Raw genomic sequence first — 27,258 nt, 5'->3', positions numbered from 1 at the left:
AAAAAAAAAAAAGGAGCCCATTTTCAAGCTGAATGCATTCACTTGGGTTCTTCTCCCATGAAAACCAGACCTGGGCTCACAGGTACTTTGAGCAGAGCACACCAATGTAGTAAAAGCATTCACTGCCCTGGTGTGAGCAAGGCTGCACAGGACTGGGGAGGAAGGAGACCGAGTGCGGTGGTGACCCCCGAGGTCTCCTGCTGGGAGCAGAGATGCTCTCCCACCACGTGAGGGGAAGGCCGAGGCTGTAGAGCAGAATTTGCAGGCAGAGGAGGAGCAAACCATCTGTGCTCCAATCACCCCGGCAGGCTGGGCACGGCGTGTGGAGGGATGGTGCCCTCGCATGCGGGAGGACAGATGGCACGCTGCTCCCCAGCTCCGACCATGACCTTCAATGCTCATCTTAATCGCTCACTGCGTGCCTTCAGCTTTACGAGGCCAAGTGGAGAAGGGCTGCAATGAGACAGGGTGAGCATGACTGGAGCTCAGCTGCCATGGGTGGATGTTTCCATCCTGGAGGCATCAGGATTTGGGGCCAGGAGACCCAGGTGGGCAGCAGAGCTGTTGCCGGTGGGAACCATCCCCTCTGCTTTGGGGGTCTTCTGTGCCTCCTTCCAGGGACTTCATCAGGCAGCACATCCCCGGGCTCTTTGCAAGGCAAAACTGGGCCATCCATGGCAATGTAACCCAAACCCATCGGGGGGAGCAGAGCCCTTCCATGGGAGGCAGGCGCCCGGCTCTCTCAGCGATGCGATGCCGCCCTGCCTGCGACTTGGAGCCTTCCCAAGCGGCTGTCAGTCACCATCGCTGGCCCTGTTCTCACTCACATACAGTATTATCTCTACCCGCTGCTGCAAATTGGCTCTGAGCAATCCTTGATCTGTCAGCATCGCCTACCCACTCTCAGATGTCACCAGCCCCCGCTGCTGCCCTGCTCAGTAACGTGTCTCTCTGAAATGTAATAATTCATTAAGTTGAGCTTAACTTTTTTTTTTTCCCCTCCCCTCTCTGCCACCCCTTCCTCCTTCTAATGGACAAAAGCAATTAAGTTCCATTAAGGATCAAGTGTGTGGGAAGTGTCTCCCTCGGAGACGTTGTGGCAGCTGCACGGACCTTGTCCCTGGATGCGTGTGGCACCAGCTTCTTGCAAATTAGGGCTCCATGAGCAAACGGTTGGGTAGGGGGAAATGCTGCTTGATGAGGGGGGTGTTGGAAAAGATGCTTCCACTCCCTTCTCCAGGAAAAGGTGATTTGAGGCTCAGCTGGTCCTTCTGACTGGGTTTCACTGCGGACACGTGATGATGGCTTCTCTTGCCATGCAGCAAAAGGAGACACCAGCCTCAGCAGAGGAGCAGCTGGAAGGCAGAGGGATGGGCAAGCAGGAGGTGGCAGAGAGGGGCCAGATTCCCAGCTGGTATAAATCAGGGGAAGCTTTTCAGGTGTTCCAGGCTGTAGAATATTTCTGCAGGGCCTGGCTGGCAAAAGTTCTGCCAAGGTGCTGGCTGGCATGGGGTTATGGCCTGTGGGACAGAGGTTCAGCACACAGGAGGACCAGCGGACCAAACCAGAGGGAGAGAGGCAACTTCCCCGCTAACTCTGGCTGTAAACAGCATCTTCTCATCTCTTGATGACAAATTTGCTAACAAAGGCCAGTGAGGGATGATGGCACAGCCAAAATGGTCCTGCCTTTCCTCCAGTGAGGGTGAGGAGGGTTTTTGGCATGGCATGCCCAAAACTGAGAGTGTGTTTCGCTATTGGCTGTGGGAGGTCCTTCCTTCTCCCCCGTCTCCTCCCGCCCTCCTTCCCTCCACTTAGGCTGCTTTTCTCTTCCTTGCCTTTTGTTCTCTCCCCCTTCCCTGCCCTAGGAAGAAAGTCTCATTTCAGTCTGAAAGCCAGCGATGGAGGGGGAGAGTCATTTGATGCTTAATGCCAGAGCGGCAGGAAACTTCACCTTCCTGGGGTGGAATTAAAAACGCTTGAATTGTCTGGGGATCTTAAACAAGAGATGCAGGGAACATTCAGGGCTTTTCACACAAACACACGCGCACGCACACACACACATGCAAAAGCCCACACAGCATTAGGGGTGTAATAGCTCAGCTGGGGTAATGTACTTGAACTCTCTCTGCAGCAGACAGACCAATTCTTTCAGTTCTTTTGAATATTTTTTTTTTTTTTTTTTTTTTTGAGGCTGGAGATTGCTGCTAGTCTCTGGGGAGAGAGATGTTCGTCTTGCAGAGAGAATGGTGCCATTTGTTCTTCACAATGATGCTTCCCTTGGAGCAGCCTGGGACTGGGAGGGGGCTGAGGGCCAGGGCTAGGTTCCTCTGTGCAGTTGGGGCTCTGCAGCCACCAGGGCTCGGGGACAGGATGGGGAGCTGCAGCCAGCAGGTTGCGTCCCTGTGATGTTGTTGCAAGGAAGGAGGGTGTGCTGGGGGGATACCTGGTGTGAGGGATGCTCCTTGTGTGCAAATGTGGTTGTCAATAGAGGTATAACATGCGGCTCGAGATGCCCCAGGTATGCGGTGTGTGCGAGCATGGGGTGTGGGACCTCCTACAAACGGGTCCGTCCGTGTTGTCTCACGTATAACCCACAGCATGGGTAGGAGGTTACCTACATTGCCACCCCTGTGCTTCCTGCCAAATATTTTCATTTATCTGCGTGTGATGGCCTTTGCATACATGCTCAGGGCTTCAGGTGCTTCTTCATACAGGGTAGGTGAAAACCTTCTGGGCATGGCCACGAGCACGTGTATACCAGAAAGCACACCGTGCTTACCAGTGTGGTCTTGTGTTTTAACTGGGTGTGAGAAGGTGTGTATAGCCCTAGCTGCCTATGGGTATCTTTGCATAGCTCTGGGCTGGACTATAGGTGAAATCATATGTCTTATGTGCCAAGGATTGTGCCTAGGAGCGGATGTGAGTGTGTGGGTGCTAGTATATCTGTGCGCCAGGTGTGTTAAAGGCTGCATGAGCAGTGGGCACGGCATTAGCTCTGCCCAGAGCTGCTCAGCATTTGACGTGCCCTTGCCTGCGCGGAGCCCATGTGGAGCTGCCTGCCCTCCTGCCTGATGTGGTGCCGAGCTGTTGTCCTTCTCTGGACTGGTCACAGTGCCTGGACAGTTCGCGTGAGACACTGAAGTCCAGAGAAGGACAACAGGGATTTCTCAAGTCCTGGGAAAACCCTCCAAGAGGAGGTTGGAAAGAAGAAGAGGTGGTGAAGGTGGGGGACAGGACCTGCCCTTCTCCATCCCCTTGCTGCCTCCTCATGGTGCCTGGTTTTTATTCCCTGAAGGAACACACAGAAGCTGAGTTGGTTCTGGAGTCAGGTGGTGCTGGGAACACCCTTCCCGAACAGCAGCAGCTTCCAGCTGGGACATGCGAGGCTGAGCGACCGAGCAGGGTTTTTGCTCGTGTGCATCCATGCCTTTCCTCCTGCAAAGAAGCCTCTCCTCCTCTCAGATTGTTCACCCTTGGCTATGCTTTGGCTGGAGATGACCATGTGTTGCCCCAACATGCTCCAGCAGCCCTTGGCTTGTGCTCACCCTTGGTCCCTGCCTCCTGCCTCCCCCCTCCTGGCCCCATGGTGTCCCCAGCCTGCCGTGCACCCCACTGCCCCCTGGCTGTGCTCTTACCACCCCGCTCTGTCCTTCCCTAGGGAGTTTGCCAAAGAGCGCGAGCGAGTGGAGAACCGCCGAGCCTTCATGAAGCTGCGGCGCCAGCAGCAGATTGAGCGGGAGCTCAACGGCTACCGGGCCTGGATAGACAAAGCGGGTAAAGGCTGGTGGGCAGGGGGGGCTCCCGGGGGGGCGACGGACACTGAAGGGTGCTGGTCATGCAGAGTGGTGGGGATGACACTTGGGCATCATCTAGTGCAACCCCAAAGTTGCACAGGTGCTCACACGGTGGTGTTGAGTGCATGAGTGAGCTTGGCCGCAGGTGGCGTGATGGTCTGGCCAGGGAGGTGTCCCTGCCCATGGCAGGGGTGTTGGAACTAGATGATCTTTAAGGTCCCTTCCAAACTAAACTATGCTATGATTCTGTGGTATGAAACTTGTATTTTGGACATGAGGCATATTATATCTCCAGGGAGGGCTGTGAGCATCACTGCTGTGAGCTTTGCTCTGCCATGGTTTCTTTTCTCTTGGTGTTTGCTGGAGTCTCCTGCAGTGATGGGCAGGGGGAAAGTAGAGCAGTGAACAGTGACAGTAGTTTTCCAGTTAAACCTGCTCCTGGAGCAGACTGGAGGGAATGCACTTGTTAGTTCCCAGCTTGAGGTTCCCACCTTAACCTGGGCAAGGGCTGGGGATGGTGGAGGTTTCCAGGCTTCCCGCTGATACCCAGCCACACACAACAGCCTGTGAGTCCTGGTCCCCAAACTGCCACACACCCTGTCCTTGCTTGCGCCTCGTGGGGCCCAGTTCAGTGTGCTCAGCTCTGGGAAGGGAAGCTTTGCACTTTCATCTAGCATTCAGACTTGAAAAATGATGGTAACTTGAATCACGGCCTAAGCCCCAGGTGTGAGCTTTGGTCCTGGGTTGGGATGTTGAGCCCGACCTGCCTACAATGTTCAACTTTAGTGGGGTTAATTACGGTGGAGGAAGAAGGGTTGATTACAAGTAATTTTTCTTTCTGATGCAATGTGTGGTAGCTGTCACTTGCCCCACCCTCCAGAATTTGCTTTGGACACTTTACTGATACTTGACAAGACTTTGCAAGATAGAGCAACCACCTCCAGGCTGGGTAAAGTGCTTAGGTACCACACAGTGAGGTCTGATGTGCTCAGCCAACTGTGTCTTGTCTCCTGATGCTAAACTCTGTGTTTTGCGTAGAGGAAGTCATGCTGGCTGAAGAGAACAAAAATTCTGGGACCTCCGCCTTAGAAGGTAAGACAAGCGATGCTCTACCTAAGCACCTGTCTGCACTTCCTTCTGCCTGCCCACAGATGGAGGTTGAAACCCTCTATCTGCAATGAGAGAAGAGAGGTTTGGGGATGCCCCAGTGGGGTCTGTGGCCTTTGAGAGGGGTGTGGGGAAATGGATTTACAGTTTAACTCTAAGAGAGCACGGAGGCCAGGACATGTCTGGTCCTACACAGGTGTAGCTCTGGACTAGGGTCACCTGGGTATGTGTGTCCTCTTACCAGACCTGACTTAGTCAAGTACTTGTCACCAGGTCCTGGTCCAATGAGCTGGGCCAACAACAACCCTTCCTCTTCCCTTTCCAGTGCTCAGGCGAGCCACCATCAAAAGGAACCGGACGGACGCCATGAACCGCGACTCGAGCGACGAGCACTGCGTGGATATCTCCTCTGTGGGTGAACGGAGGTTGGCACAGAGAAGACCTCTTCATCCAACCTTGGGTTAGTGCAGTTTGGAGCTTTCCTCCTCAAAACCTCTGCCAATTTATTGAGTTGCGAGGGTCATACCTATCATGTGGAGATTGTCACAGATCAGCCATCTCTGCTAGTTTGACAGAAAAGGGGGCAAACCATCCGCTGCCCCCTGTACCACTTAAAAATTGCCTGGTTAAGTCATGTCCCATAAAAGCAATGTCTGTGAGCCATCTGTCCTGTCTCATGTTGCAGGGAAGGCTTGAGCACCCAGCTCCTTCTCTCACCTTGACTGCAGCACCCAACTCCCTCTCCCCCCTCTTTTCCCTTAGGTAACCCCTTGAGTCACTCTGGTCTCAAAGGCGCCAGAGTGGACGGTGCCTCCTACTTACGGCACAAGGAGCGACTCCTGCGCATCTCCGTTCGCCACATGGTGAAATCCCAGGTCTTCTACTGGATCGTCTTGAGCCTGGTGGCTCTCAATACTGCCTGCGTGGCCATCGTCCATCACAACCAGCCAGCCTGGCTCACCCACTTCCTCTGTGAGTCCATGGGCTTTGTGCAGGCGTGAGAGCACTGTACAGGCAGACAAAACCCCCTGCAGCCTTTTTATCTCCAGTGGCTGGAGGTTGCAGCACGCCTTCGCTCCTTGTCGCTGGGCATGTGGGGATGAATCCCACCAGAGTCATGCTGATATGGAGCTGTGTGGGGAATAACCTGAACTACGTTCACTGTTGATAACAAAAGACCATGTACGTGCTTTTAATTTGGCTTTGCCCTTGGTCCCATGGGCTCTGATGGCTGTCTCAGCCCTGTGAGTAAACACAGAGGGGTTTTACTGGCCTCACATCCTTCAGGTCCAATGTATTTGTCAAGAGAGAGAAACAGACTGCAGATCTCAGTCGGGTTTATCAAAAAATTGTGAGCAGTGGTGATGGAAAGCTTGCTAGAGATCCATCTTTGAATGCCCACAAGCAATTGCTGGAAAGGCGTGAGTTTGCAGGGGTGGGGCTGGTCACGGGGGTTAAAGTTTTGGTGCAGAGCATGGAGATCCCAAGCTTGAAACCAGTTACTGGATCATCCCCAGCCCACTGTGCACTGTGGTACAAGGTCAGGTCTCGGAGGCAGCACACCCATTCTAGCATGGTGCTAACTGAAGAGCAGCGTGGTCAACCCCACAGCAGCCACGTGTTCCTCCTGAGCTGCTGCAGTAGACAGTGCTGCTTTCTCAGCCATGTTATTCTTACTCACCTTGAAAATGTCCCCGTCAAGCACTGGGCCTGCCCAAATATGCATTAGCATGCTCAGGCCTGCCGGGATCCCAGCATGCCACGGTGTGGTGCGGCAGCTGGTCATGGTGAGAAGCATCTTTTGGACAAGGTGAAGAGCCAGACTGTTGCCTGCTAATGTTCATGAAATAGCTGGAGAAGCTGTTCACTGGCTCTTGGCTCTTCGGCTCGATTACCCTGGCCAACTTCCAGCCATGCAATGATTTAAATCCAAGTTGGTAACATGCCTCTACAGTGTCGTGTGGTTAATGTCTTTGCAGACACCTCAACCGCTGTTGTATAATGCTAAAGAGTTGCTCTACTCCATGCCAGCCATCTCTGGTCTTCTTAAACGCCTGGGACACCAGTGCACCTACCCTGAAAGATTAACTAGTGGGGATGATGCTCTGTTATACATAATTTAGCTCCTCACAGACAAGCTTCGTTCATCCCAAACCCTGAGAGCTTGGGGAAGGAGCGTGGTCCTTAACTTGTCCAATCTCTGGTGTGCTATATGGGCTATGGGTGGGTGCATGCAGGGTGCTCCATGCAGCTCAGTGTCCCAAGGGTAGCACACCTGGGTTTTCTCTTTCAGACTATGCAGAGTTCCTGTTTCTTGGACTCTTCCTCCTGGAGATGTCCTTAAAGATGTATGGGATGGGGCCACGCCTTTACTTCCATTCTTCCTTCAACTGTTTCGACTGTGGGGTAAGCGGCCCCATAGAGGCTGTGGGTGTGGGGGGAGATGTTTGGCAGGTATCTGCGGTGCAAGGCACCAAGGGGAAGAAGAATGGGATGGCCCTCACAGTTGGGCAGGGTAACCTTTTCTTCTGCCGGGACAGCCTGTTTGTGCCAGACCAAGACACCAGGTCTTGGGCAGGGTGGTGGGCGCGTTGTCTTCAGGCACACGAAGATTTCCTGCAACAGCCAATCTCGAGCTTGTATTTGACTCATGGCTGTGTCTGCTTCTCAGGTCACAGTGGGAAGCATCTTTGAAGTGGTTTGGGCTATCTTCAGACCAGGAACCTCTTTTGGGATCAGTGTTCTACGAGCCCTTCGTCTCCTGCGAATATTTAAAATAACCAAGTATGTGCCAGCCGTCTGTGCCCGTCACCCTCTGTCTCGGACTGTGGCTGCAGCCCAGATCCAGTCAGTCCTCCTTTCCTGTCAGCACCACTGCAAGTGCTCCAGCACTGTCTCTGTTTTCTAGGTACTGGGCATCCCTGAGGAATTTGGTGGTCTCACTGATGAGCTCCATGAAGTCCATTATCAGCCTGCTCTTCCTCCTCTTCCTCTTCATTGTCGTCTTTGCCCTGCTGGGAATGCAGCTGTTTGGAGGCAGGTAGGTCGTTTCCAGTCTGGGGGAAAGGAATTTCTTGGTGTCAAAGCCAAGTGATGACACCATCTTAGGTGCCCAGGAAGACTGTAGCCTTGCCCTTCAGCCTGCTGCTAACAGTGGTACATCTCCCATACAGAAGTCCCTGCTCGGGCAAGTGCCTTTGGGCTGTGTGGTCCTTCTGGCCAGGACACCTTTTGGGGTTCTGGTACCAAATGCTCAGGAGACCCTCTTTAGAGTGGGGAAGTGTCCTCCTAAGCACAAGAAAGCTGATATCACAGCAGTCAGGGGTATGATGTCCTTGGTACTGCAGCCCATTTATGTCCTCCCGGTTCCACTTTCAGGTTTAACTTCATCGACGGGACACCATCAGCCAACTTTGACACTTTCCCAGCAGCCATCATGACAGTTTTCCAGGTAGGAGCTGGGCTGCAAGGGAACACAACCAAAGGGACTTGGGACCACCTGCTCACTCCCCACTGGCTGGAATGGGCTTTTTAAACCAAACAAGTTCCCCTCCATCAACTGTTAGGATGTAACTTGCTTCCTCCCTCTCCTTCTGTATAACAAAGTGGAAGGCAAGAGATGGAAACTCTTCCACCTCCGTTAGGCAAGGTGGACGAGTCTCAAAATTCTTCTGAGGAGAAGTGAATCTTCAGCAGCCTCCAACATCTTTTCCCTCAAGTGCTGCAGCTGGAGAGGGTCTCTGTACTTGGCTCCTCTGCGTGGGTGGGTTAGATCGAACGGGCTGTTGTCCAGGTGATGAGAAGGTGGGGGTGACAGAGATGCTGGCTTACTTTCCTGCAGATCCTGACAGGTGAGGACTGGAACGAGGTGATGTACAACGGCATCCGCTCCCAGGGAGGTGTTCGCTCAGGGATGTGGTCCTCCATCTATTTCATCGTCCTCACCTTGTTTGGAAACTGTATCCACCTGGCTGCTCTGCTTTTAGTGGCGAGAACCCCATCTCATCTCCCTCCCTGGGGGCACCCCCTCCTCACTCACTGCTCCTTCCCTCTCCCAGTGGAGGGAGTCCTATCACGCGTGCGGCAGCCCTGGGTATCCCAAACACAGAGAAGGAGCTGCCTGGAGGTGCACTGAGGGCTGTGTATGTGGGATGGGTGAGGAGTTTGTCCCTTTGCTCCTCACTGAGCTGGTGAGAAGCCATCAGGGCCACCCTCCCTTGGTGGCTGCATACACCCATGTCCTTAACATGTGCCTTGTGCATCCTTAGCTGCTCGCAGATACTCTGCTGAACGTGTTCTTGGCCATTGCGGTGGACAACCTGGCCAACGCTCAGGAGCTCACCAAGGTACGTTTCAGCTGCTCTTTTTACTTCTCTTGCTGGTGTGAAGAGAGTGAAGGATGGGGCCAGCAGGAAAGGCCCTGGGAGCAGCACCTATGACTGTCTTCACTTCAGAACTTGGGGTCATCTCTTCCCTTAGCTCAGCCTGTCTTGAAAAGAGGTCAAGTCAAATTGGAAGTGGAGGCTCTTCCTCCAGGAAGGCATGCAGGGTGCTCCCCTGAAACAAAAACCTGTATCACTGGGCAAAGCCATTTCGACTTTGATTTAGGAAAGTGCTTAACCCTGCTGGTCCCTCTGGGAACATCCACACTTCCCACCAAGTGTGGCTTAACTATTTCTTCATTTAAGCTTCTCAGTTTCATTTGCCTCCAGTAAGATTGAGATAACCCTCAACTGTCTGATGGGGTCTGATGCAGGGATGGTTATTTGCCTGAGCACTCTGGAGATGTGGATTGGGACGCGATTTCCAGTGGCGTCAGTATTTGTTCCCCATCTGCCTGCAGGGCAGTGGACGTGATTTAGGATGCAATTTAGCATGGTGCTTGAGAAAGATTATTGGGCTTGGCTGTTTTTAAGACCATGCTGGGAAATAATTGGGGAATGCTAAAATGTTGGGGCACCATCTGGATAACGGTGAGTAGGCGAGAGCTGCAAGGGTCATTGCTGCTCTTCAGAGGGGACCAGTGATCTTGTGGTGCCCATTTTTTCACAGATCCCATGCCTATTACTCAGGTCCTTGGGGTTTACTGACAGGCTTCCACGCTGGTGTAAATCCCACCCCCTAGCAGCAAATGAAACGGGGCATGGCGCTCATTTGCCTGAGGGGTGCGTGCAGGGGTCCCTGTCCTCCCGTGTCGGGTGGAGGTGGCACTTCCAGGGGCTGCTGGCTGCTGCTGGAGTGAGAGGGGTGGAGAGCCCCGTGGAGTACCAGCAGCATCAATTAAGGGAGCACTGAGTTTTTGAAAAGGCTGAATACATGCTAATGACTCCTAATGACATTTTTTGCTCCGGAGACACAACCATACTCATTAAAGCAATACGGTCTCTGCCGGGGTCATTCATGGATGCCTTGCCTCCCACTCCATCGGGGAGGGGGATGCCTGTCTCGCCCCTGTGGTTGTGAAGAAGGGAGGGCTGAGCTGGTCTACACCGTCTGGGGCTGTACTAGCATGCACAGCCGGGCTCTTGCCTGGAGTGGGCTGGGTTCACTTATTTAAGTAGTGCTGACGCCTTCAGTAAGATCTGGCATAGTGGGGAAGTTGCATCGCCATAATGATATAAAGGCTGTCTCTGGAAATACAGTTGCCCGCTCCCCTTTTCTCCTGCACGGCTTGGCATCTAAGGTAGCCCTGTGCATCCCTCGCTGCCTCTGATGGCTGCACCTTCCCTTGAAACCTCAGCATCCCACTAAGCAACTCCCCTCTTTCCTCCGCAGGATGAGCAGGAGGAAGAGGAGGCCTTTAACCAGAAGCACGCCCTTCAGAAAGCCAAAGAAGTCAGCCCCATGTCCGCCCCAAACATGCCTGCTATCGAGTGAGTGACACCCCCCCACCCCCCGCACCTCCCACTGCCACCCCGGTGCCCCCCAAGCCCAGCGGGGCTTCTCAGCAGGGTGGAGAGTCGAAGCGGAGCCTGGCACGGCTGCTTGTGGGTCTGCCACAGTAAAAAGGGGTCCCCACACTGGGTGACTCCCTCTCTGGGTGTCTTCCTGAGGATGGATGGATGGATGGAGATCTAGGAGCATGCTCCCTGTGAGCAGCAGTGCCTCAGGAGAGGTGTCAGAGCAGGGACCAGCTCACCCTGCAAGACCCTGGAGTTGTCCACTCCTGCCCCAAGCAGCAGCTTCAGAGCTTGGGCACGGCAGAAATTCACTAAAAGAGGCTTTCTGCCCCCAAATGTACAGCTCAAACACTCAGGGCTGCTGCTAGGGGTGGGGAAGGAGGGTGGAGAGGAAGAAGGTCTCTCAGTTTTTTCTTGAGGAGGGGTGATATTTATTCCCAGGGAGCATTTCTTCATGGTGGAGCTGTGGGATTGCAGCCACGGCTGGAGAAGGAAGCAGTGGTGTCACAAATCTCCCCCGGGCTCCTTCCCTGATAGCCAATGCAGTTATAAGAGATGGAGCAGGTTTGCGAAACCGTGTTTGATTGTACAGAAATTTGATTTGGGCAAGAAAAAAAAGCCCCAAACCACATAAACCCCTGGCATGGTGTTAAGGAGCCTTGTTTATGCGTTTCAGCAGAAGAAAATTCTGTTTTTTCCTTTCTAGACGCCTTTATTTTGCAGTGTCATATGGTCTAAATCACATAAAACTTTCAAAGTCAACATTGGAACGAGGCGTTTTGATTTGTTTCCCAAAACAGTACATTTCAGTACAGCTGAAAGGATTTTTTTTTTTAATTTTTTTTTATAGAATCCCTTCCCAGGGAATTTTAGGTTTCGTTATGCTTTGAAACCCAGCCAAGCTCATACACGGCAGAATCTCTTGCAGATTTGCCGAGAGAAACCGCTGTCTTCAGGCAAGCACTGACTGGGGGGGAGTCGGAGGCAGCGTTGAGAACGGCCCCCTCCCTGACTTGGCAGCGGTGGGGTGTGATGGTCCCCCATCCTACATGCATCACCCGTGGTTTTAGGGGCAGCGAGAGCTGGGAGTACTTGTAAGCCCTGCCTGGTCTCCCAGCAGCTGCAGTTATCGCCCTGGTTTGGGCGTGATGGGATGTTCATAATAAATCTGTGCCTGGCCAAGTGGTGGTGGGGTTTATAGGAGAGATGGTAAGTCTGTGTGTTGTGTCCGTCTCTGGCTACCAGTGGGAACGTGTCAGATAAAGCGGGGGAACAGGGATTTAGGCTGCAGAAGAGGCTGCAGAATGGACAGATAGGAGAGAAGAAGACAGGGAGATGGACTATATCAGGGCACTAAAGGATTTGCCCGTGCTGCACATCACTGCTAGAGTTTTCTAGCCATTGTCAGACACAGCTGGTTAGGAAAACAGATTGCTTTAACCTCTTGTTGTTCTAGTCTCATTGAAATGGGAGGCATTGATATTCACAGATCCTTTTTCCAGTTCTTTCCCCCCATCAGGATGGATAGTGTCAGGGGCAGGAAGGGGGTGCGATGCCACGGGGAGCGACCATCTCCAGCATCAGGTTTGATGTGCCTTCAGTGGTGATACGCTGATGCCAGCAGCCAGGGAGGGACAGTGGGGACATCACAGCAAGGGACAAGCCAGAGCAGAGCCGGTACCAAAGGGCTGTTGGAAACTCAGGACAGTGAAGGCGAGCCAGTGTCTGCGTTTGGGTGTGCGCAGACACAGATGGCTTCATTTCTATGTGGGTACCCAGCGCAGGCAGGTTTGGTACACGCGTTCCTGCCTGCGGAGAGGTCCGGTGGCGCTTGGGGATGAGTGCTCCCACGTGGCCAGGTTGGCGTGGGTGGCTGCGGTGCCGATCGGTGTATTGTATTTGTACATGGGCGCCGTTGGTGCAGATGGCTCGGGGCTGTTTGCTGAGTGGGTGGCCAGATGGACGCATGCGGATGCTGTCATGTGTTGGTGCCTAACGTGGTGCGTGGATGCGTTTGAAGGCTCGGCCACTTGCTGCGGGGATGCGCGGCGGATCCCTGCCTGCAGGTCCTGCCTGCGTGGCTCGGCTGTGCAGTTCACCCCCTCCCTCGAGCGTGGCACCGGGCTGTTCCGTGCACATGGCCGTAAGGAGGCAGTCGCCAGCGTGACTCACTCAGGGGTTGAGGGTATTGTGGCACTCACAGGGTGGCAGCGAGACGTGTCCCGTCTCGCCCGCGTGAGCTCTGCGTGCAGGCGGGTGCTTGGTCGTGTGTGGTTGGAGTATATTTGCCTGCATGTCCTGCACACGCGTGCACGGCACTTGCAAAAGCAAAAACTGTAAATCACTGCGTGCCCGTCTGCATATGCTCATGGCTGTTTGCCTGGAGCTGTGCGTAGCTGAATCTTTTCTGTGCCGGCACAAAGGAGAAAGCCTTGAATCTCCCTGGCTGCCTGAAGTTGGCAGGGGTGAAGAGCACTGACAGCCCTGTTAGGCTTCCCTGTGTCGGGGCTGCTCAGGTGAACGGGGCTCTGCAGCGTCTCAGCCCTGGGCTTGTGCCTTGGTTTTGCCGGCGAGCTTCACGTTCCCTTCTGTGGTCTCCAGGCAGCATTAACCCAGGGTGACAGCTCTGAGCAGCTCAAAGCTGGCCTGACACACCACTTCCTTGGCAAAATTGCCACGTGTTGCTCAGGAGAAGTGAATTTGGAGCAGTTTGAAAGAGCTGTTAAATATCCAAGGGTGTACTAGGACTTCTGAGGTGCTGCAGCCTTCACCGCTCGCCCTGCCTCACCGCTGCAGGGCTGGCCGGCGTGGGGCAGGCTCCGGTGGCCCCCACCAAACGGATCCGCATCCCTAGCGTGAGCATTGCTGCGTGCATCTCCCCGGAGGGCAGCGAGGTGTGCCACAGGTGGGGTGAGGGAATCTGGGTGCAGCGTGTGAGCGCGGGCGGCCCCACGGGCAGCTCGTTGCCGGTGCACAAGCAGGTACGTGCAAGGACTTCGCTGCTGGCTGCTGCGCTCCGGCACCCCAGCAGCCAGAGAGCTGCTGGCTGCCCAGGGTCGGGGGGGACACACACCTCTCTTATGTTGCCCACAGGAGGTGAAGGGGGGGGATTGAACCCGTTTGTTTTTCCTCCCCAGAAGAGACAGGCGAAGGAGACACCACATGTCGATGTGGGAGCCGCGCAGCAGCCACCTGTATGTGGGCCGCGGGGGCGCGTGTCGTCTGTGGCTCCTGTGTTTTCTGTGCGTCCGTGGGGCCGGGGCGCACGCTGCGGCCCTCCGGCCACCTCGGCAGGGGGGGTTGTGTGTGTGTGTGTGCCTCTCTTCAGTGTGCTCCTTTGCACCCCTGTTTGTGTGCGTGTGTGTGTGCGCCTTCGTGGTTTCGTGCGTGCACTCGTGGTTTCGTGTGTGTGCGTGCCGTCGGTGTGTGCTGCTACCCGTGGATGTACAGTCGTGTGTGCTCCGGGAGTGAGCAGTGTATGTACACGTGTGTGCTCGTGGGTGTTTCCGTGTGCCTCGGTGTGTTGGGAAGGGCACGTCTGTCTTCTCCAGGGTGTTTGTGTGTGTGTTTACGGCACTGCAAAGGTTTCATGGCGTAGCCCAGCCCTCCCTAGAGCACAGCCGCAGGAACATAGAGAAGCCCAGTACAGCTCCTTCCCCCACCAGCAGCCAAAACGCTGCTCCCCAGGACTCAGAGCAGGCTTCCTACCTGGGATGTGCTGGGTGAGGGCCTGTCCTGGTTGACCATAGCTGAGCACGGGGAATCGTGGGCACCTCCTGTGCCCGGTGGCATTCTGCATCGCAAATGGCTCAGGGGGCCATCCCTCATTGAGAAAGACAGATCTTGGACCTGGCATCTTTTTCCCTTTTACTCACTGTCCCCACCCCGTCAGCATCGCCACCCTTGCCAGCAAGCTGGCCCTTGCACCAGCGTCCCCTGCACCATCATTTGTACAGTTAGGGCAGCACCACTCTGAAAAAGAGCCTGGCTCCAAGGAGCTGGCAATGCCAAGACATCCCCAGTGCAAGGAGTGATCTCCGGCTGCAGTGAGAGGTCATCATCTATATTTAAGAAAGTGTCCCCAGGCAGTCACGCAAGAGGAAGGTGGTCACTGCCTGGCTGGGATAGGGCAAGCTGGGGTGCTGGCTGCCCCCAGCGAGCTGGGCATGCTGCCTGAAAGCTTCAGGGCAGCTGTGAGGCTGCTGGGGCTGGTCTTCCATCAGCCTGACCTATCTGAAGGGACAGAAGTACAGTTTCAGCCCTATTTTCACCCCCTGCCAGCACCAGAGGGATGCTGGAAGGCTGGAGATGAAGCCGGAGCCCAGCCTGTAGACCTGGGGATGGCATTTCCTTCTCCCGGGGATTCCTAAATTAAATCCAGGGTGGGTGCTTCACTGAGGGGCGGGGGGGAGGGTGAAGCACCAGCAGTGGGGGTGGGTGTCCAGGATGCCGACAGCTCACTGTCCCTCATTGCAGGCGGGAGCGTCGCCGGCGGCACCACATGTCGGTGTGGGAGCAGCGCACCAGCCAGCTGCGCCGGCACATGCAGATGTCCAGCCAGGAGGGCATCAACAAAGACGAGCCGCACCTCATCAACCCCCACGCCAGCATCTTCCGCAGGAAGAAACCAGGGGACGGCGTCGCCCTGGAGAAATGTGCCGAGGAGCAAGGCGGCAAGGGTGACCGTCCGCCAGCCGAGGGACCTGAGCAGCCAGCCCCGGGGGCCAACCCCGGTGGTGGTGAGGACAGGAGGAGCCCGTCGCCCCGGGCCAAGCGAGACAAGGAGACGTGGCACCAGAAATCGTGCCACAGAAACTGTGAGCCGGGCGAGCAGGAAGGGGCAGGAGGCGGCATCGAGGATAGGGCCAGGATGAGACAGAGCCAGCGGCGCAGTCGGCACCGCAGAGCCCGCATGGAGGGGAAGGAGCCAGCCAGCGCCTTGGGGAGCCGCTCAGCCAGCCAGGAGTTGGGTCTTGAGGAGACCAGCCCCACGGAGGGGGGGCAGGATGGGGACCGGCTCGGGGATGTGGCCGCAGCAGAGGCGTTGATTCAGGGGGAGCCAGAGGCAAGAGAGGAGCCCATCAGGTTGGTACCCAGGGAGGGCATCTTGCTGTTTCCGCACCTCCTTGTCCTCTCCCCTTAGCTTCTCGCACCTCTTTTTCTCCCACATCCCTCCTGCAGGACAAATGGGGTCCCTGCCGGTGATGCTGAGCTGGTTGGGACCACCGAGGAGGGGAGCGCCCCTCAAACAGCACCTGAGCCCCCCCGGGGGAAGACGGGCAGCCTGACAGAGCAGGACTGCAGCAGTCCGGACACCAGCGAGCAAGCGCTGCTGGAGGCCAGCCGCACTGTCAGCCGGAGCGAGCCCGACCTCTCTTCCATCACCCCCAACACTGAGAAGGCCACGGAGAGCACCACCATCATGATCGATATCCACGACTCCGCTGTGGTACAGAGTGAGGACCTGTCTCTCTTTCCTGAGCCCCTCTCCCAGCCCTCAGGGACCCTGTGGGGACGGAAAGCCACTTGCACGGCTTTTCCTATCCACATCCATCACCTGCGGGGGGTGGTGGGGGGAGGTGGTCTTCCTTGCTGCTCCTTGCAGTACCTCCCTCCAGCACCCCAGCTTTGCAGGGGAGCCCAAACGCAATGCTGATGTGCCACCATCCCCTGGGGAGCTTCTCCCTTTCTCACCTCCTTCCCACCCACCCCTTTGCCTGGTCCCTCCATCCCCCTTCCTCTCCGCCTGGGCAAAACACTCGCATCCCCTGTTTTTCCTAACACATCCACAGCCTCCGCCCAACTCGCTGCCGCTCAAACCCCCTTAACAACATCCTTGCTGTCAAGGTGAGCTGCTTTAAACGGTGTTATTAATTAAACAGCACCGTGAAAGCTGGCCTTGTTAGAACCCCTTCCGTCTGCTTTATCCTGGCAGCTCGTGTCTTTTCTTCCCTTCTGGTCCCTCTCCCCAAACAGCACAGGGATGCAAAGCAGAACCCCGAGGGGGGAGGTTGCACGTGCCCGGGTGGCAGGGACACCCCAGGGTGCTGTCTCAGGGCAAGGCCAGGCAAAGGCTCTCGCTTTCCTGCAGTTAGCAACAAGACAGACGGCGAAGCCAGCCCCTTAAAGGAGGCTGAGAGCAAAGAGGACGAGGAGGAGATGGAGAAGAAGAAGCGGAAGAAGGAGAAAAGCGAGACGGGCAAAGCGATGGTGCCGCACAGCTCCATGTTCATCTTCAGCACCACGAACCCGTGAGACTTTTTTTTTTTTTTTTTTTAGATCATAGGAGCTTGGGGCTGTGGAGGGCTGCAAGGGGAAGGACCCCTAGAGAATACTGAAAACAGGGGATCCCTTTGAGAAGGGGGCTGAATATCTCCCAAACAACCTGGATAACCAGCCACGGGTGTTCCCCAAGTCCTGGCAGCGCTCTCCCTCTGAGCCATCCGTGCTCGTGGCTTTCTCTCCCAGCTGCTGATTGCTAGCTGTGATTTTTATTCAATGTTTGTTGCATTATCGTGATTTTTATTCAATGTTTATTGCATTATTCTGCAGTTGTCTGCTCCCCCGTAGCTCTTGCCCAGCTCCAGTAGCCTGGAAGAATAAGGCCCCCAGTTTCTCAGGGACTCTTTCTGGCCAGCTGTAGGGTGTCTGGGGGGCTGGGACAGCTGAGCAATGGGGGTCAGCAAGCCCAAACCACCCTGGGGCTCCCTTGTTTTGCTACTCAGACTTTGCTGCTCATTTTTCTGCTCTGGAAGCCGGTGATGCGGGGTGGGTTTTGCATGTGGGCCGTGCCTGGGGCATGCCAGGAGCTCACAGGTCAGGGTGCGGACTGTCTCCTGGCAGAGTGCGGAGGGCTTGCCACTACATCGTGAACCTGCGCTACTTTGAGATGTGCATCCTCCTGGTGATCGCCGCCAGCAGCATCGCCCTCGCGGCAGAGGATCCCGTCCTCACCAACTCCGACCGCAACAAAGTGATTGCAAACCTTCCCCGCTCCCCCCATCCCGCAGGCAATGCGGGCAGAGGTCCTGTAGGATCTTAGCTTCCATGGTTGGGGGGGGGCACATGTGGGACACAGATCAAGGCAGCCGGTGGCAGTGCCTGCACCGCGCTGTGTGGTCTGACTTCTTCCCCATCACCTTCCTTTATAAACCTCGGAAATCACTCTCAGCCTCCCACACGTGGGGTTTAGAGCCTGGGGAGTGGACCAGGGTGCCTTGTCGACAGTAAAGTAGCTTAAACTGGGGAGATGCTGATGTGCACAGGGACCGGTATGGGGGGAGCATGATTCTGGCTCGCAGCATGATTTCAGAGCCGCTTGCACCACGCATGGGAAATGTTTCTCTCCTGCCTACGCAGGCCGGGTTTATGGCCATCCTGAACTCTTCAGGAACGGGCTGGGTTTGGGGCAATCAAACCAACCCTCTGCCTGCACCTGAGCCAGGCGAGCCCTGGAGCGGGATGGTAACGGGGTCTGGGTGGGCACCAGTGAGCCCGTTTGCTTGGCAGCAGCTGCAGAGCGCCCCATGCCCCCTCTCTGCAGGTCCTGAGGTATTTCGACTATGTCTTCACCGGCGTCTTCACCTTCGAGATGGTTATCAAGGTAAGAGGCCTTGCGGGCTGGCTGCACTGGGGATGCCGTGTCCCGGAGCATCCTTGCAGCAGATGGCAAATAGCTCAGTTTTTCAATTCTGGGCCAAAATTTGGGTGATGGAGACTTTAAAGCCTGGTTCTTAGGAGTGGGAGTTAAGAATGCTCCGGACCGCTTTTATCAGTTTTTAGGCTCCCAAAATATGATGATCCTTGATATAAACCTGGGATGCAGGGACAGGTCCGCTGCCCCCCAGTGATGTCTCTTGTCCCCAGCACATCCCACCTGCAGCTGCTTCCACTTGATGGCCGAGCTGCTCATTCCCTGCCTGTTTTTCTCACCATTTCCCCCTCTGCAGATGATCGATCAGGGCTTGATCCTGCAGGACGGCTCCTACTTCCGAGACCTCTGGAACATCCTGGATTTCATCGTGGTGGTGGGAGCGCTGGTGGCTTTCGCCTTGGCGTAAGTGGCCATCATCCTTGTCAGCTCTTTGCCTTCCCTTGGCCGGGGTGGGAGGAAGGTACAACTGTGTGTTATGGCTACTAACCCCTTATTTTGGGGGGGTTTCTCCACACCCTTTTGCTCTGCATCTGGGATGGCTTCTGGCAGCAGTGCGTGGCTGACTGCAAAGCCCAGCTCTGCTGCTGGCAGCTGAAACCGGTATAGCTCCAGAGATGGGTTTCTCTCTGTTTGTCGACTGCTGGTGAGCAAGTAGGCAGGGGGCAAGGCAAGGAAAGCTGGAGATGCTAGGAAGAGTTTGGTGGTGAAAGTGGACTTGAAAGAGGTCAGAAGGGGCTGTTAGAGAGGGGAAAAAGACCTAATGGTGGCAGAGCTGGAGTTATACATGTGCTATGCATCCCGGGGCTCACAGAGACAGCAAAAGCAGCATCCTGCCAGGTGGAGCTGCCCTCTGAACATGTTTGTGCTGCCACCCCTGGCCGGTGGCTTTTCCTCTGCTCCAAGGGGGGGAGCATTGCCCTGGAGCCCTTCAGGGATGGGGATGTGGCCGGGGGCCTGCTGAGGGCAGGATGCTGCCTGCTTGCTCTGCAGTGCATCTCCGCTGAGCATCGCCTTGCGTTTGGGCTCTGGTATTGAGTTTGTGGCACCTGCGTGTCCTCCTCCGCAGGTGGGTGCAGGGTGGCTTGACATCTGCAGTGCCCATGCCATGGAGGGGAGAAGTGTCCAGGGATGAGTTTGTGCTGCTCTGCCCACCTCCGTGCTGCCGGCAGGGGCAGAAGGTGCAGCGTAAGGATGAGTGGATGCCAACATGATGCCTGCAGGCAGGGGCCACCCCTGGTCCCAGTTGGTGCCTGAGGAGGGAGAGGAGAAGCGAGGAGAGGCTCGTGCTCCTTTGTCACGCTGTTGTTCTCTCTTTGTGCCTTTGACACTGGCGGCGGTGGCGGTAGTGCCGGTGAGAGGGGAGGGACTGGCAGCGGCGCAGACTGGAGCGCTGTCCTTGTCCACAGCTCAGGTATCGTGTGAGGCTCTTGGGGTGGCTGGGTCTGAGCCCTGAGGTCACTCGATGGATTACAGCCTGGAATCCATCCCTCCCATCTCACCCCTGGCTGGGCAGCAGCTCCTTCCCCTCACTCTCGCCCACTTGCACCCTCCCTGGCTTCTTGCTTTTGCCTTCCTCACCTTCCTCACTCCCTTCCTCACCCGGTGCTTTCATCTGCTGCTCTCTCCTTAGGAAGAGCACGGGAGAATTCAGCTCACTCGGCACAAGGATGAACTGGCCCCTGGGCAGGGCTGGGGGCTGACTGCAGACCCTGGCATGGGGAAGGAGCATGGGGCAAGTCCACTGGCTGGGGACATTGCTCTGAGCCCCTGGGAGGCCACCTAGGCCACCATGAGGATAGACTGAGCATCTCTAGGGTCTGGCTGATATGCCCTCTGCCAGGGCAGCCCCTCAGAGCACGTCTGGAGGTGGGGCTTGAGGGCATCAGCAGCCTGAAGATGCACATAGGGTGGTTTGTGGGGATTTAAGAGGACAAGAGAGCCTTTTCATTCCAAGACATCTTTCATCGAGACTTTTTGATGGCTGAAAGAGGGTAGGTTGATGGCTCAGCCTGCTCCTGGGTGGACAGGTGTCCTCACTGCAGCTAACAGTACAGTAACTGGTGCTTATTGTCCCTTTGTCCTCCCCCTCCCCGGCCCCCCAAAAGGTGGCACAGTTGCTAGGGAGCTGGTGGGGTCCCCATGTGCTAGCACCAAGCGTGTGGAGAAGCTGCTGTGCCCCTTCCAACCCCGCTCGCCACCTGCCTGCCTCCACCCAGCCTCCTGAGGGAAGGACAGGTCCCTTTGGGCACGGGACAGCTGAATTCTCAAGGGTGAGCTCCTCCATCAACTGTAGCACTGAACCCCCCTCCCACGGAGAAGGTCTTTGCCCCTCCACATACTTTTGCAGCAAGCATCTATGTCACTTGCCCACTCTTGTAGCTGTAGCTGGGTAGATACTGAGTTGCTTGTGTCATGGATGAGGGCTCTTTATAATGTAAACCTGCAGGATTGTCCCTCTTCCCAGCTTCTGATGGTGGCTCCTGCTGGAGGAGATGATCTCATGGCTTCGGGGGTGAAGAGAACAAAAGAACCACAGCGATTTCCGATGGGTTTATACATTATAAAGCATTTATAAGGACACCTGCCTCTCCTGTTGGCAGCCCATCACTGCTGTGGCCCCAGGAGCTGCAGGATGTTTGCCAACTATACATGGCCCAACCCACCGCCCTCCCTCCATCCATCCCTCCATCCCAGTCTCAAGAGGAGAACTCTGGCTGTGATGTTTAAATCCTGCTCCTTTTCTTCTCCCTCCATAATTTCTTTGATGTGGGGCAGAGGTGGGGTAGGGAGGGGGATGTCTCTTCCCTCTCCCCTTCTTTGCCTCCATGGCGCTGAGTGGGCAAAGCGATGCCCATGGAGCAGCTGCAGCAATTATGTGGCTGAGAGAGGCTGGTGACCAGGTCCAGCACCTCCTGGTTGAAGAAGTGCTGGAACATGCTGTTCCATTTGGGTTTTCTGCCCTTTTTGCCTCCCCTCTGCATTTTGGTTTCCTTGTGGTGGTCCTGGGTAGCCGTGGGTGCAGCAGGAGGTCTCTGAACTGGTCCAGTGATGCTACCATCATCTGCTGGCCATCAGTGCTACATCAAAGTCACCAATAAGCAAGTGTCCACCCATAAAGCCATCTCCCTGTGTGCCATCGTGGCTTGTCCACCGCAACCTCGGAGTCTGTACATCCCGAGCAAGAGGTCATCTTGGCTTGTTTGTAGCTCTCCTCATGGAAAGTTAATACGTCAATCCCAACACAGCCTAAATAAAAAGCCCAATATAAAACCATAAATCTCCAAAGAGTTCAAATTAAATTAGCTGAAATAACCAGAACCATAACTAAAGACGCTGCTCGCTTTTGCCTCCCGTGGCACCCTCCGAGGAGGCATTGCGCAGAGGAGCAGCGCTCGCTTGTGGCTTTGCAGAGCTGCTAAGAAGTGGTGATGCTTATGCCTGTGGGTTTGCAGCAGCGGGAAAGGTTGAGTGATGGAAAGGCTGGTGGAAAGCTTGAGTGGTGGTCAGTGCATAGTCCTCGTTGTCTCGCCTGGTCAGCAAGGGCAGGAGTTTCTCCACCCAGAGGTACCCAGCAGAAGCAGCTCTTTCTTTGCTGAGCAGTATCTTCCTGCGCTCGTTGGCACTGGTGTCTGGAAGCAAGAGGGACCCCTACGTACTGCAAAATAACCTGATGTGAGGCATGTCAGGACAGAGGTCTGACATCCCGTCACAGAAGTGCTGCAGAGTTAAACTATCACCTTTTCCACACGCCTTCCACTTGCTTCACTAACGTACTGCCAGGGCCTGGGGTTATTTTTATGTTTTTTAAGAAATGTTTTACTTTATAGGCTTTGCCCGCAGTACTAAGCCCTCTGTGTGCACGTGGCAGGGACTTAGCTCAAGCAAGGATGGAGGTTTGGTTACAACTAGGGACCTTGTAGACCACCTTGGCTTGTCTGAGCGGGTGTCCTGCTGGGTTGCAGGAGATCCCGTGCTGCTGTTCAGGCTCTTACTCAGTGGATTTCTTAATGGAAGTGATTTAGTGGAGTTAGTCTGTTTGGATGGGAATCATTGTGGCCTTGCAGGTGGTTCCCTCGGAGGCATCTGCCTTTGGCTGGTTGGGGCGAAGCCTTGAGGTCCCCCCCAGCTCCTGGCCGAGAACTACCACGTGCCTGCCCACTGTCACCCACCGCTCTGCTCTACACGGGTTCCTCTTGCAGCAGGGGTTTCACTACATGCTCCCTTTCCAAAACCTGGCAGCAGGTGGTCTCTCCCTGGAGATAAGCCCTGTCCTATAGGACACAATGTGGTCTACTCATCGTGTCTTTCAACCCAGGCGTGGGGCGGTGGAGAGCTGCCACAGCGTCCCTGCACCCGAGAGGCTGCAAGTCGTCCTCGTGCAGCTTCCCTGGTGCATTTCTTACCTTCTTCCTCTCTTCTCTCTTTTTCTCTTGGTGCTGTTTGCTGACTGCTGGGCTGGATCACCAACAGGAATGCTTTGGGGTAACTATGCCATGCGGGTCGCCGTGGGGTGCTGCCCTGGGGAGCGCGGTGGGACGGGCGCAGGCAGGTGTCTGTCTGTCCAACACCCGTGCTGACCCTGAGCTGTGTTTGCAGAGACTGGAGTATGCTGCTCTGCACGTACCCCTATATTGCCCTGGGATGCATTAAAGGTGGTGCGCTCTGGAAAAGCACAGGAGGGATTTTTTTTTTTAGCAAGCAATGCAATCCCTCTCCTTTGGAAGAGGGTGTTTTCAGCGTGGATGTCCTCCAAGGGCATGGGATGTGGTTCATGCCAAACTCAGGGGGCTGGGGAGAGATCAACCTCGGCTGTAGATATGGCAAGGCTAGGCTTTCCTCTAAGCGTTATCCAGCCCTATATCCCGTATCCATATTGGATCCCAAGCAAATCCACAGTAGGTTTCCTGAGGTCTGAAAAGCTCCCTCCTCAGCAGATGTAAACCGCCGCAGTCGAGTTGTCCTTGGTGGCATCTTGCGCCAGCTGAGCGCTGCCCTCAAATCCTCGCCCCAGCCCCGAGTCGGATGTCCCAGCCGCTTACCCAGGCCCTGACGCTAAGAAAAGCAGGAGATGGGAGGTGCAAAGGGGGCCCCGAGGCTATTTGTACAGTTGCTTCCCATGCATTTGTGGGGCTGTGCTCCTAGGGAGGGCTATTAATTAGTGGTTTTGTTTACATCTCTTAATGATTAAGCCCATTATTGTGCTTCTTGTTGCATTAACCCTCACAAAGGAGCTGTGTAATTTGGAGCGTCTGTTATTGTAAGTAATTTCCTTTATGTTTTTTGAGGGTGCCCGATGGACACAAACTGTGCCACCTTCACCAGGACCTCTGCTCCATCTAGCTCATGGGCTTTAGTTAAAAGACAAGAAAAAAACCCCTGGGATGGGATTAATCACCATCTTCAAGAAATTAGGGTCATGGGTGGTCTTAGTGCTGCTTTTCTAAATAGTCCTAACAGTAAGCTCTGCTTCCCTCAGCTGACTTGGGGTGGAGGCAAGTGCAGCCCTGATCTGGAGAGGGAAGAGAGGGCTGAGATGTTGTGAGATGGAAGACCAGGCTGATCAGGTTACGTAGCACTGATGGAATAAGGCAGAAAGCCGTAAGACAGCATTTGTGCAAAGAAACCAAGCACGGAGCAAGTGCTTCCCTAGGTGAATGTAAGGACCATGAACGTTGAGTTTAAACCAGGATGAAAAACCCTTGGTGAGAGACCTGCACGTAGACACCATTGCGTGCATCTCCCTCATTTTATTATTAATTTCTTGCAACCAGTAGCAACGGTAGAAAACAATTTGCCGTGGTGGGGGCCTTTTGCAAGCCTCGTCTGCAAACAGCACGAGGCTGCAGTAGGGAAGCAAATCTCCTGGTCCTGTTGAGCGGCATGGCTTGGGGACACGGGGGAGGACAGTGTGCCACAGTGCCCTTCGGGCAGCTGCTCTCGCTCGGGGACAGCGTTGCATCCCCTGCCCCAGCCCTGGCACGTCGCTGCTTCCCACAACGAGGGGATTCATTAAGGTCGCTCCCCAGCGAAGGGGAAAGGGGCTCATCCTGAGGAGGAGAAGATTGCTTTATTTTTCATCTCTGCCAGCTGTCAGCACGTGTGTTGGAGGAGACTGGTTTAGGTGGGCTGAGCGCTCAGCAGTCACACATTTGTGAGTGCGGGCCCCCACGATGGCATGTGGCCTTCCCATTCCTGCCCTCACGCATGCTAGAAGGCTTGTCAGCTGTTGAAAAGCCTGGGTCTGCAAGGTTATTGTCTCTCCATTTCATTTTTGGGTGCGTGTGCCTCCCTCCAACACGGTAGGACCAACAAGGGCCGGGATATCAAGACCATCAAGTCTCTCCGTGTGCTACGGGTCTTGAGGCCCCTGAAAACCATCAAGCGGCTGCCCAAGCTGAAGGTAATGATTCCCATCTCCTCTCTTACCTCTGTCTTCTCCAGCATGGACCGGTGGGTGCAGGGACCATGCGCATCAATTTGCTTGTGAGCGATGAACAAGTGGTTTTCAAAGCATTTGCTGTGTTTTAGGAGCCCCGTTTTCAAACGCAATGCCCTTCAGGCTGCTTCATGTTTGGAGGTGCAATGAGCTACTAAGAGCAAGCCTGGAACTCTGCAAGGTGTCAGAGACAAGGTTCCTCTGCCAGGGAAAGTGGGGCGGGAGTGGACAGGAGGCAGCAAAGCCCAGATGCTCTCCTGATCAAATAGACTGCCCTGGCTTTGGGAGAGCTCAAATCTCATTCCAAAGGTCATTGTCTTTCCCACCATAGCAGCTTGCAAACAGCTTGGGATTTTGTGCACTGGGCTGTCACGGTGTTCCACCTGTGGGGGATTTCCCATCTGAAAAGAGGGATTATTTATGCAGTGCGAGTAGGATTATGGATTTCCCTACCTTAGCTATATATATAGCTAAGGCTCTATACCTATAGAGCCAGAAAGGAGTAAGAGACCAAGCAAGCCCTGAGTTTTTTTTCCACAAAGGGTTATTTGGCTGATGGGTAGGGCCAAGGGTGGCACCCCAGAGACATAGGTTTTGACCCCGGCTTTTCTTCCCGATCAATGGGTAGATTCAGCCTATGTCAATTCATTTCTTGACACCTCTGTCTTCACCATGAAGCGGGGATAAGGACATTCCTCTCTTTTTTAAAGTGCTTTGAGAACTAGAGCTGAGAGCGCAGCCTCCGCAGCCTGGGGAGGTGCTGCTTTTGCAGGCCGAGGTATTCGCTCTGCCTCGTTATTCGCAGTGATTTGAAACAAAGGAGTGTTTACTAATTGGTCTTGAGTGCTGCTAATTGCATCATCGGGGCTGTCCCCTGTCTGCTGGCCTGGTTGCAGAGAACGTCAGAAGATATAAATATGCAACCCTGCTGCTGTGTCAGGGGCTGCTTGGTGTCCTTGTGTGTGCTGGGGGAGTACTCCAGGTGTTAAGCTCACTCATAAAATAGCCCTTTGCCTCAGAGAAGGCCCAGCTCTTTCCTCCTTTCCACCCCAGGAGAGGGAAATGTCTTTCCCCATGGCAGTCTTGAGGAAAGTTTTGGTCCTGCCCTTCGGCAAGGCTGTTGGTTCCCCAAGGTGAGCTATGCCCTCTCCTGCAGGCTGTCTTCGACTGTGTTGTGACTTCCCTCAAGAACGTCTTCAACATCCTCATCGTCTACAAGCTCTTCATGTTCATCTTTGCTGTCATTGCTGTCCAGCTCTTCAAGGGGAAGTTTTTCTACTGCACTGACAGCTCTAAGGACACGGAGAAGGACTGCATGTAGGTGCCCTGTTCAGTAGGTCCGATGCTGCTGACACCTCTGGCAAAGGCAGGGTGCTGGGTAATGTCTTCTGTGGTTCCCAGTTAAGTCCTTGGTCTTGGCCGTAGTCTCTTGGGGTGGACGGCATGGTCTAGGCCCTGTCCCTATTGCTGTGTCAGCTCTGTGCATCCTGGCATGGGATGCGGGATGCAGAGCCCTGTATTTTGCTTCTGTTCTCTTTCCTCCTTCTCTCTTCCCTTTTGCCTTCCCCTTCTCTCCTTCCCCCTAGTTGTTATCCAGCCTCTCCCCATTTCTCCCTCCAGCCGTGCAGGAGGAGAGGTGCCCCCTCCCACCACACACACATGCTTCCCTCAGGGTTTAAAATCACTGTCTCATAGTCTGGCAGCGTAAAAAGCAAGGTTACTGCTCTCTCCCAACCTTGCAGAGGGAACTACGTGGACCATGAGAAGAACAAGATGGAAGTGAAGTGCCGGGAATGGAAACGCCATGAGTTTCACTATGACAATATCATCTGGGCTTTGCTTACCCTGTTCACAGTCTCTACCGGCGAGGGTTGGCCCCAGTGAGTATTCTGCTCCATCCACCCCCCTTGAATTAGGGTGGGCACATCCCCATTGGGGTGGCTGGGTTAATAACTGGCTACAGCCAGGTGGGACTGAGAAAGGAACTGCTGGGCAGGGAGGAGGAGAGGAAGGACAAGAAATCATGTCAGGACAAAAGAGCTGGGACCATTGCTGGGGTTAGTTTCTTCCTTAGGGAGTGAATTATGGATAATCCTTTCTCCTGTGTGGCGCTGAGGTATATCTTAGCTCAAGTTTAGAGATGTCCATAGCACTAGACCTTTCTTCATGCTGATGTGAGCTTGGGCAATTTTTTTCTCTGTATGTGGGGCACTGGAAAATCCATTTTCCTTCGGGGGCACAGGCAAAGCACTGTAAAACAAGCTGTAGCCTCTTAGCCACAAGCATTGTCCTTGTAAAGCAGATTTAAGACAGAGATTTATGTTATCGTTGTTACAACTGTGGACAGACAGAGCTGGCTGTACAAAG

General features: G+C 54.8%; 1 protein-coding gene across 1 annotated transcript in view; it reads left to right on the top strand.

Annotated features, from left to right (window-relative positions):
• Positions 1 to 27,258, top strand: part of CACNA1E (calcium channel, voltage-dependent, R type, alpha 1E subunit) — a 108,034-nt gene that overhangs the window by 46,214 nt on the left and 34,562 nt on the right. Inside the window, exons 8-29 of the mRNA XM_009892926.1 lie at positions 3,659 to 3,774; positions 4,833 to 4,886; positions 5,227 to 5,316; positions 5,664 to 5,873; positions 7,195 to 7,307; positions 7,573 to 7,685; positions 7,810 to 7,941; positions 8,280 to 8,352; positions 8,743 to 8,860; positions 9,180 to 9,247; positions 10,677 to 10,774; positions 13,939 to 13,995; positions 15,278 to 15,886; positions 15,983 to 16,257; positions 16,893 to 17,052; positions 17,645 to 17,774; positions 18,345 to 18,404; positions 18,751 to 18,857; positions 22,926 to 22,937; positions 24,759 to 24,855; positions 26,048 to 26,208; positions 26,634 to 26,771. Of these exons, the coding sequence (XP_009891228.1) occupies positions 3,659 to 3,774; positions 4,833 to 4,886; positions 5,227 to 5,316; positions 5,664 to 5,873; positions 7,195 to 7,307; positions 7,573 to 7,685; positions 7,810 to 7,941; positions 8,280 to 8,352; positions 8,743 to 8,860; positions 9,180 to 9,247; positions 10,677 to 10,774; positions 13,939 to 13,995; positions 15,278 to 15,886; positions 15,983 to 16,257; positions 16,893 to 17,052; positions 17,645 to 17,774; positions 18,345 to 18,404; positions 18,751 to 18,857; positions 22,926 to 22,937; positions 24,759 to 24,855; positions 26,048 to 26,208; positions 26,634 to 26,771 (2,991 nt within the window). The remainder of the gene's footprint in view (positions 1 to 3,658; positions 3,775 to 4,832; positions 4,887 to 5,226; positions 5,317 to 5,663; positions 5,874 to 7,194; positions 7,308 to 7,572; positions 7,686 to 7,809; positions 7,942 to 8,279; positions 8,353 to 8,742; positions 8,861 to 9,179; positions 9,248 to 10,676; positions 10,775 to 13,938; positions 13,996 to 15,277; positions 15,887 to 15,982; positions 16,258 to 16,892; positions 17,053 to 17,644; positions 17,775 to 18,344; positions 18,405 to 18,750; positions 18,858 to 22,925; positions 22,938 to 24,758; positions 24,856 to 26,047; positions 26,209 to 26,633; positions 26,772 to 27,258) is intronic.

Source organism: Charadrius vociferus, unplaced genomic scaffold, assembly GCF_000708025.1.
Source record: "Charadrius vociferus isolate BGI_N301 unplaced genomic scaffold, ASM70802v2 scaffold39, whole genome shotgun sequence".
In the NCBI taxonomy this organism is placed as follows: domain Eukaryota; kingdom Metazoa; phylum Chordata; class Aves; order Charadriiformes; family Charadriidae; genus Charadrius; species Charadrius vociferus.
The sequence above is the reverse complement of the archived record's forward strand: the minus strand, read 5'-3'. Positions and strand labels throughout refer to the sequence as shown.